The sequence below is a fragment of the Dryas octopetala genome, chromosome 3, assembly GCF_963921425.1.
Source record: "Dryas octopetala chromosome 3, drDryOcto1.1, whole genome shotgun sequence".
Classification (NCBI taxonomy): Eukaryota; Viridiplantae; Streptophyta; class Magnoliopsida; order Rosales; family Rosaceae; genus Dryas; species Dryas octopetala.
The window spans coordinates 11,931,169-11,940,951 of NC_141368.1; the positions used below are offsets into that span (position 1 = coordinate 11,931,169).

Sequence of the window (9,783 nt, forward strand, 5' to 3'; positions counted from 1 at the left end):
TACTTCTATTAAGACCATATCACCGAATTTTCTTTACTTTTATGCTACTATTATACTTAAAATCAAAACGAGGTTGATTGAGATTATAAAATATAATGCTTAAAGTTTATATTATTATTATTATTATTATTATTATTATTATTAATTTTTTTCTCAAAAAAAAAAAAGTTTATATTATTTTTTTCTAATAGCCTTCAAAAATCAAAATTAGAACTTTAGAAGTACAATATGTACACAAAAAATATGGAATACTCGAGGCGAGATGTAGTCCATAGATAACTAGAAAGAGACAATGCTTTAAATTAGAAACAGCAACCAAGTACGTAATCGGTAATCCTTAAAGATTTTCTCAGACTTTTCTAAACAGTTGGTGGCAGAGGCCAAAACCTCACAATAAACAAAGGCCTGAGGATGACTTTGGAAGTTTGGAAGCTGCAACAAATTAACAATAACAATAAACAATTGGACCCCTTTAATAGCCAAAAAAAGACACAAAAACATTTTTTCCCTAAATTTGGGTGAGTCGTGTGACAATTGATAAGCATCCAAGTAGAGGCTGAAAAGTTCAAGAGGAAAGGAGTGATATATGCGCGGCAATCCAAAGAGATGATGCAACTGTTTGCTAAAGAAAGTGGGATCCTACTGTCACTTTTCCACACTGGACTAGATCACCAAAATCATCCAATTTTTGTTTTCAACTTTTTAAGACAGTGGGGCCAAATTGACAATGAACCAAGAAAATTAGGGTGGTGCTCCTCTTGTAGGATAGAAAGTATAATTTTCATATTAAAGTTCCATGCCTTCTTTGAAAGTCTCTTGTTGCACTCATTTGAAGACCCACCAAAATATCTTGGCCAAAATATACTTGAATTACAGTAAAAGATCGATGCTCTCTTCAAGAAACAAACTATTACATATTATTCATAAACCAAACAAAATAAATTTACTATTTCTTAAGATACTAACTCTCATCTCACCAATTGATTGGAAAATGTCCAAATTCGAATCCTCATATCCTCCAAAATCTTCCATGTTTCAATGCGACATTTAAAACATCAAAATAGCACATATTTCCTTACCTGACCTCCTCACCCTAACCATCCCTCTATTGGAACTGATTGGATAGCACCATGGTTGCCCTTTCCTTTTTTAAGGCAACTTTCACTCACTACCACCTATGAAGATTCAATTACTTTTCATACAAAATATTGAATGAATTTCAATTTAATCTATAGCTTTTGCCTCTTCCATAGACTCTATAACCCAATTTTTTGGTAAAATCTAATCTTGATACCAAATATCATGGTCTATAGATAGACCTTATCCTTATACAACCAAAAAGAAAGCTACTCAAAAACTCGTGTACAATTCAGGATAAGAATTCTCTAATGCGGGATGTGAAGACTGTTCGAACTTTGTATATGACCTTTCAAGTACCGTCTCACATCACATATTAATTCCGCATCTTTCATCCCATGTTAGACAAAACCCTCAATCTAAGATATTATAATATCTTTTTTATATAGGACATTTGTACATAAATACCATATTTCTTACTACTGCAAGTGGGAAACAGTAACTTTCCTCAGTCTCTGTTTCTGGTCGAACCAACCTCGTCTTGTGATAGTACAATACTGACCACTATATCAGGTTTGGGAATCGGATATGAAAACAGAAAAGAAAAAGAAGAAAGAAAAAACCAGAGGAAAATGTGACGTCGATTTTCCACTATCTTCCAAACCAATGTCACAATGGTCATTCAAGAAAGAAGAAAACAAGAAGCAAAAAGGCAAGCAAGAGGATAAGCGAAAAGAATAGGGAATACATTAGGAAAGAACCAACCATTCACATTTTACTTAGTTTTTCCCTTCCACATGGCCTGGACCCCACAAGCCAATAAGATTACACACTTTTGGTGCTATGGTGGACCCACCAAGTTTTCTCTGCCAAACAGCTAGCACAAAAAGGAAGGGATCTACTTCTTTGAGTCAAAACAATACACACACACAGATGGTCATCATGTTTTTGGATACTATAGCCAGGACTATCTAGTAGTTGCGAGACTTTGAGAGACCCTTGTTTTACCTGACAACCCCCAGGGCTGTTGGGCTGGCATGCGCAATCATATGTGCTTATCTGCTATATTGTTTAACCAAACTTGGCAGCAAGTGACACGGTCTAGCCTCATGCTTTCATGGTGATGCTGATGAGGAAGGGTTGAGCACATGCTGCTGCTGCTGCTGGTCGTTAGGAAAGCCGATATCCTCAAACAAACCCTGAATCGTAATAGGAAAAGGAAGTGGCTGGTGTCAAGCATTGATTAAGTTATAACCAAGGTTGCAAGCTACACAAACCATCAAAGGGGCACATGATATTATCACAACCTACCCACCCCCCCTCTTTCCAAAAACCATCTCCTGGGGGCTGGCTCCTAAGTTAAACTTTTACTACAGTCCGAGAGAACTTTTTTCTTCATATTACAACAGGATTATTCAAGTTATTTTATCAAGTCCCGGTGGAAAAATTAACATGACGTTCTTATCACATGACAAATACAACTATGAAAAAAAAGCAAACCATAAAAAACATATATGTGATGAATTAAAGATGCATCCCAGGAATTTAGTCATATATGGACCTACCATGGCATCATTGATTGCATAAGCCACACAGTAGTGCTCCTGAAAATCAGCAGTTTGGGAAAAAACTTAGAAAAAAAAGTTAATGAATATATTGATGAACATTTGACAATAAACCTCCACTGCCCCCCAAATAAAGGAGAGATGGAGATAACCCGAATGAATAAATCAGAATTTTCAGTATCAAAGTATGGGTGACATGTTCAGCCTCCCATAAACCGGACCAATGGTTGCTTGTGGCCCTACACACTCTACGTCACTGGAATCACTGGTCTCATGACTCATGTACCTGCATGCGGACGCTCACACGTGCATAAGTGCGTGCACACACAAACACAGAGGGGGACCAATTTAACTAATCTAGGCCCACTACTTCAAATCCATGTCAAGTTTCTTTTACCAAAAGATTGTAGCATTCTGTTTTCTTTTACAACAAAAATGAGGAGTCGACTTGCCTGCATCATGTGCCATTCTTCAAATTCATCGAACAATTCCAATCGTTCAATCCTGAACAACAAGACATCACATATGAGAATCTTCCCATGAATATTTCAGAAATGATAGTGAGTTTCCTGATAAAAAGAGCAAAAGCATGGGCAGAGAAAACAAAAACAGAAAAAGAGAGAAAAAAAAAAAACCCTTTATATCCTAGAAACAAGAAGCTTTAGAACCTTGAAAAGCAGAGGTGGTACCACAATATCACAATCATAGCATCTTGGTACAACCATATAACATCAAGGGAATTTTAAAAAATACTGATAATCTTATAAAGGCTAAAATCAGGGAAAAGATTTCCAGAGAGAGGCCCAGTGGGTTCTCATTTTCTGTAAAGTAAGAATCTAGAAACCCACTATCTGGCCCTTCTCAGCATTCATCATCTGAACCCAAATTTGAAGTTTTTATTCTAGGAATACTCTCAATATGTTAGAAATTAATATCTTCTCCCAAGGATAGAATTGCATATTGAATGAAACATTAAACCTAGATGCAACTCTAGCTAGCAAAACTTATCACTCACGGACTCAGAGTCCTACATGCACATAACTGGCATAACAGATTTTGCATGTCCACTCATGTGCATCTCTGCTGACAAGTATCTACTGTAACCAGATCCATCTTCCAGAGGGAGAATCTTGACATATCAGAATAATCAAATTGGTTACTAGAAGATCAAATTCATAGTAGTTAAAGACAAATATTAGCATTTTTTTAAACAAGCAGCAAAGACAGGCTAAATGGGGGAGAGGGGAGGGGGGGGGGGAGACACCACTTTGCTACGCAGGCCAGTCATATCAGCTACATTTTGAGATGATAGACAACAGGAAATCTTACAAGAGCAATGAATGCAAATCTAAGGTTCTGATTTGTCTAGGCAGATTGCCAATCAACTAGCAAGTTGAGAGAATACGGTTTAATATGAGTTAAATTTACCATATCACATAATCTACTGAGCCAAGCATTAGCATAAAACCTGGAGTAAGTAGCATTATGCGAAGTGGTTCCACTCCCATCATAAAGGGGAGGAATACGACTTTGCTACACAGGGCAGCTATCTGTCACATTTCAAGCCAATAATACGACCAGAAATCTAATGAGAGCATTGATAGCAGATCCAAGGATCTGACTTGTCTAAGTAGTTTAATAATCAATTAGCAAGTTAAGATGGTGCAGTTCAAATACGTGTCCAATCTACAGTATGACATATTCTATTGAAGCTGCATGGTTAACTTGGACTATCTAAAGAGAGGTGCGTTAACCAGTTTTACTGAAACTCTGAACTCCAAAAATTCAAGCAGGATAAGATGACTATCAAAAAATTCAGAAGGCGCTTAGTTTCACATATTTGTAGTACTTTAAGTTATTAAATAAAGAGTAGACTTCGATAAATGCTAACCCAAGTTTTCTGGTAAAAGTTATGAGATGGAAATAGCAATAAAGCATGTGTGGGTGATTTAAAAGTGAAGATTGTCCTCTGCGCTCTCTAGCTCTATTTAATAGTTGTTCTGCTCATTGCCTTTGTATTGTTTGAGTAAACCCTCAGGTGAACTGCTGGTTCACTATTTTTGTATAGTTAGTCTTTTCCATTTATAAAATCATTCTGCTTCCAACACCACCACCCCCCCCTAAAAAAAAGAAAAGAATGAAGCATGTCATTGCAAAGATGAATAAGCTCCTAAATTTCCAAGGTATACATTAGACATACCTGCGTCTTTCTTGAGCTTCAACAAAAGTACTATATACTCTCAGCATGTCCCAGGCAACAGCCCTCTGAAATCCCACACATTTAAAAGTATTATATAAAGATAATATTGGATGAATAAAAGAAACCCCAAAAATAAAACAACAAACTTTAATTTGAAAGGAAGCCAAATTTCAATAATCAACAACAGAAACGTCTCAAGCTACAAATACTTAAGGAGTTCATTGTTCAGTATGTGAATTTACTATTTGACCATCAAATAAGAAACATAAAATTACTATGACCTACAACTTGAATGCCTTCAGCGAACAATATCTCGAGAGAACCTAAAAAATGTCACATTTTTATTTGTACACATCTAATTTCATTCCTCCCAGGCTTCATTTGAGGCTAGATTGATTACATAATTCATTAAAAAGAGTCATTCACTGTTGTAAATTGTGTGATGCAGCCATACCCAAAAGAAAAGTTTCTGGTGTATCATCATATACATCTAAGGCAATGAATCCAGGAGATTATAGTTTATTGCTGAAAAATAGTATCTTATAAAATCTACCTGCCATCCTTGGTCAATAAATAGTTTTTCCTTTGCCTCTAATGTCGGTGTATCATGTATGCCCAAGAGTGCACAGCCTCGACTCTGAAAATACAAACACAATAGCATTATTATGTGCATATCAAATATTTATTGCAGATAAGATGAGATAGTGTTGAGCAACATAGTTTCACCTAAAGGGTTAAAAAAATTTTACAAGTATCATAAGCAGTGACAATTGTTTCCGGACCGACAAGGTGTAAGTGTCTAGCCTAGACGATCTTCAAATGATAAGCATGTGTTTTAATTAATTTATCTATTTATTCTTTTCTTTACAAGAGATTTTATTGAAAAAGAAAAAGGAAAAAAAGAAAAAGAGATGGTACACAAAAGGTAAACGTTATTGCAAGATTTTGCCCTGCTCTCAGGCAAACGCTGGGAAATGGAACAGAAATTTTTTCATGCTTATCACAGAACCTGAATTTTGTAATTTGAGGTTGGGCACATCTTATAATAATCTGATGAGAAGATCTCTCGTTAGATTCATTTTGGTTCAATTCCTTTTTCATTCTAATTGTGTGCTTTTGTATGAGCAATCTCCTTACCCTGCTTTTTAATTTTTTTTTCATTACATTTTCTACCTATTATTAATGAATTGAAAGTTGAAATAATAAAAAGGGGAGGATCTGTAAGGGCTCAAATGAATACACTGCTGCATTCTAAAGAGAAGAATTATTAAAAAATAAAATGCTATTAGAAGAAAATAAAAAGAGGCAAAACAGACCTCCAAGTTTCTGATCATCTGGTGCCCAAAAGCATCATCTGGATGAATCTGTTGAAGCAACACCATGAGATGTAAAGAAAACCATACATGTAAGAAACGCATATAAAACCACCACTTTAAAATACTTAATCATAAACCGAAGAAGGAAGACACCAAAGTGAAAATTTCCGCACACACAAACACCAAAAAGGCTTCTTAAGTTTAAAGAGGCATGTAACCTGCTCATATAAGAAAAATACAGCCGTTGAAAACGTTTTTGATGCCCAGCCAACTATGGCACGACTTGAATCTGGATCCAAGTATATCAAAACGCATTCTGCAATTATAAAAGTTGGCAGGCTGATAATAATATTAGAATAAATCAATTTCATCACCATCTCAAGACGAATTAAATGACCAGATTTCATGATTCTGTAAAGGAGACTAAAAAAAAAAGAAACAGAATTGATTTTTTATATTTTTATAAGAAAATTGACTGAAATCATTAACAAATATTGCAGGTTCCCATGCTTTTGGGCCACAATGATTATTATTTGATATGGAAGTATCTGGATAAGCCATAGAAGAAGACTCAATAACCTAAAACTCCAAAGAAGTGGTCAAAGTGTGGTAGTGAAATCTAATTCAACAACAAAGGAAGAAAATTGACTCTAAGCACATACCTGGGATCCATACCAGCCAAAGCTATAACATCTTTTAAATGTGGTATGTTGCGCAAATCAACAGGGAGTAGTTTATAGTGGTCACTGAGTACTTCTCCTCTCTCTGCAAAGTAAAGATGCCAAAATGATGTACCAAGAACAATTTGAATATTTGAATTGTATAAATAGGAAAACTAAAAATAACTTGACAATCCTAAAGATATGATTCAAAGTTTTCAACCACAAGATAAAGGGGAATCAGCCAGGAAACTTTTACAAGCACTCCAATGAACAATGCAGCCTTGCATAATTCATATAGGTACATAACAAATCAAAGAGAGCACTCCAAAAACACATGTAGTCAATTGGGAAGCATTCAACCTTAGATTTATAGCATCAGAAACACAAGAGTACCTACCTCGTGAGATTGATGCTGTTGCACTAATTTTGTCCCTCAAAAGACTGCAGGTTTCAATAAGTGTGGCCTTCTTACTGGTAACCTAACAAACAAAGACCATATATCTTAACTTTCTTGTGTGGTATTGATGTAAGTAATATTGCAGAATTGAAAAACAATAATTCACTGCATTAGATAACTGAAATTCTAATAAAGTCCATGCAGACATTTGACACTTGCTCAGACATGACAGGATTGGTTAGCATGAATTCATACACCAACTATTCACTCACAAAAATTCTAATGTAACTTGCTCCGCAAAGAAAAGTCAGTACGTTACCAACATAAGTACAAAACCGTTGGGATAGTAGTGATGTTTCATAATTCTCACCTCCTTAAAATCCAGCTCAACATATAAATATGGCTCTTTCCCTTCATCCTGCCAGAAAAAAAGGATCAAAGAAAAATTGTGAATACACCCATAAATACATACACCGTAACTGACACATGAACAGAGGGAACAAACAAAAGTAAAAAAGAATCATGCAAAACGTATTTTACAAATACAAAGCTAAAATTAAGAGTAGTTGCAACAATTTGTGCTTCCAAGTACAAAATCAGACACAACCCACAACATAAAACACAGGCACCTGCAACTGAAAATATGTGGTATCAAAGCCAGCTCCAAGTGACAATATCTGCTTCTTCACGTGACCCTTTTCGCCGGCATTTCTTTCAGTATCAAGAAACTGGTTCATGAGCTTCCGAAGAGCAGCCCAACGGGCAAAGTAGCCTTCAATTTTATATGCAATATCAAGAAAGCAAAGAAATTAAAAGCAATAAGTGGGAATGAAGTAGCTAACATCATAAGTTGTCAACTGTTAAATATATTTGATGGAGCAACTGAATCATACCACGGTTAATAATCGGAGATCTTCTCACAGGTCTTCTCACAAACAAATGGACATAATCGTCTTTCATGTACCCCTTTTTCACGCAGGACCTTTTAGCCATACAGTAGTTCAAACTTAGCATTTTGCATCTAAACTAATTAAGCACCAACAGTGACACACTCACACTTGGAATAAAATTTCCCTCAATTGTTTCTTTAATTTTCTCGGCAACCAAACAGAAGGTATGCAGACACGCATATACAATTCGACCAGAACAAAAATAAATTATATGCAAATTTTGGAGGCAAATCACAGCAAACAAAAAGACTCTGATAGGCGTAATTGAAAAGAAGCTGAAACTTGAAAGATCAAGGTTAAGGGGGCGCACAGTTTGCTGGCCGAAGCGTCGTCGTTTGTGGCTTGAACTGCTTCTCTGTTGCTGCGCGAATCAGCCATCGTTTCGAGATTTGGAGGTTTTTCTTTCTTTTCCTGGTTTTGCCTTTTGGGTCAGTTTGTTTACTACGCGGCCTTACTACAATAAATTATAAAACTAGTATCTAACAGACTAACACATATTAATAAAAAAAAAAAAAAAAAAAAAGCTAATTACATATACTACCCCAAACTATGCCTATTTAACACTTTGCCCTCTGACTAAAATTTTGGCATTTTATCCCTAAATTCAATTCCATAAAACCGGTAAAAATTTAATTTCTTCATTAGTTAAGAACAGGAGTAAAATTTCGATCTGAAAAAATTTTTAATGGAAATTTTGATTTCGACAAAATTAAACAAAAATAACGAAAATTGCTATCAAAATACATAAATTTTGAATGAAACTTGATCATATGTTTATTTAATATATTATCTACAACATTGATAAAAAATATTGAAGAAACTAAATTATATAATAGGTTTCATGTGATATAAGATGAATATAATGAGTGCTCGAAGTTAATATTGTTAAAAAAATGGGTCACTAATTAATAATTATATAAATAATACCTCAAATTTATTTATATTACAATATTAAATCATGAATTAAATAAGTATTCAATAAGATGAATATAATGCATGTTAGAGGCAAATACTGTTAAATAAAAATGGTTCACTAATTAACAATTACATAAAAATAATAACCACTTTTTAAGAGATATAAATGTATTACAATTTACTGGTTTAGAGTTTAAAAACTATTAAACGAAGAGGGCTGTTATTTGCACACCCTTCTTAATAAAAAATAAAAAAAAACAATGAGAAAAGACTAACACACCCCTTCTTTCTTAACACACCCCTAATTAGACTCCAAAAAAATTTCAGACCCGTACAAACCAGTCGGACCGCGACCCGACCCGGCTAGATATTCGTCGTCTGGCCACCTCCCGACGCGAGACCGTTCAGGATCTCTTCGTCTTAGCAGCGCCGACCTCCCTGTGGGGTCCAATCCTTCATCCCGCTGCCGTATAATCTGGATCGAAGTCGAGAAGCTTCGGCTGCCACCGGCTTTCTTCGCTGATTCCGGTCGTTTTCTGCCACCAATGGAGGGGGGAGTGGTCGGATGAGGGGGGGAGGGGCTGGGTGGGTTGGGTGAAGGGGGGGAGTGGTCGGGGGTGAAGGAGGTGGAGGTGTGTGTTGGTCTGAGTTGGGTGAGGGAAACAAGGAGGGGTGTGTTGGACTTTTTTCTTTAGTTTTTT

The 9,783-nt window shown here is 35.7% G+C and overlaps 1 protein-coding gene across 1 annotated transcript; it reads right to left on the reverse strand.

The window, feature by feature from the left end:
* Positions 1-1,802: 1,802 nt before the first annotated feature.
* SBI1 (Leucine carboxyl methyltransferase) lies at positions 1,803-8,615 on the reverse strand. Its single transcript, XM_086236474.1, has 13 exons — positions 8,478-8,615; positions 8,111-8,199; positions 7,847-7,989; positions 7,588-7,635; positions 7,218-7,299; positions 6,821-6,923; positions 6,377-6,497; positions 6,159-6,206; positions 5,396-5,479; positions 4,843-4,907; positions 3,095-3,146; positions 2,643-2,681; positions 1,803-2,276 (listed from the first exon to the last, which is right to left on the reverse strand). Exons 1-13 carry the CDS (start codon positions 8,543-8,545, stop codon positions 2,193-2,195), a joined length of 1,026 nt encoding a protein of 341 aa, XP_086092600.1. The 5' UTR covers positions 8,546-8,615; the 3' UTR covers positions 1,803-2,192.
* Between the last annotated feature and the right edge of the window lie 1,168 nt (positions 8,616-9,783).

Bases quoted from the DNA above. Each gene is read 5' to 3' on its own strand.
- SBI1 (XM_086236474.1), bottom strand. From the start codon at position 8,545: ATGGCTGATTCGCGCAGCAACAGAGAAGCAGTTCAAGCCACAAACGAC. The intron at 3,147-4,842 runs GTATGTCTAATG...CTTGTTGTTCAG, and splicing joins GAAGCTCAAGAAAGACGCAG to GATTGAACGATTGGAATTGT. The intron at 2,682-3,094 runs GCAAGTCGACTC...GCTGATTTTCAG, and splicing joins AAGAATGGCACATGATGCAG to GAGCACTACTGTGTGGCTTA.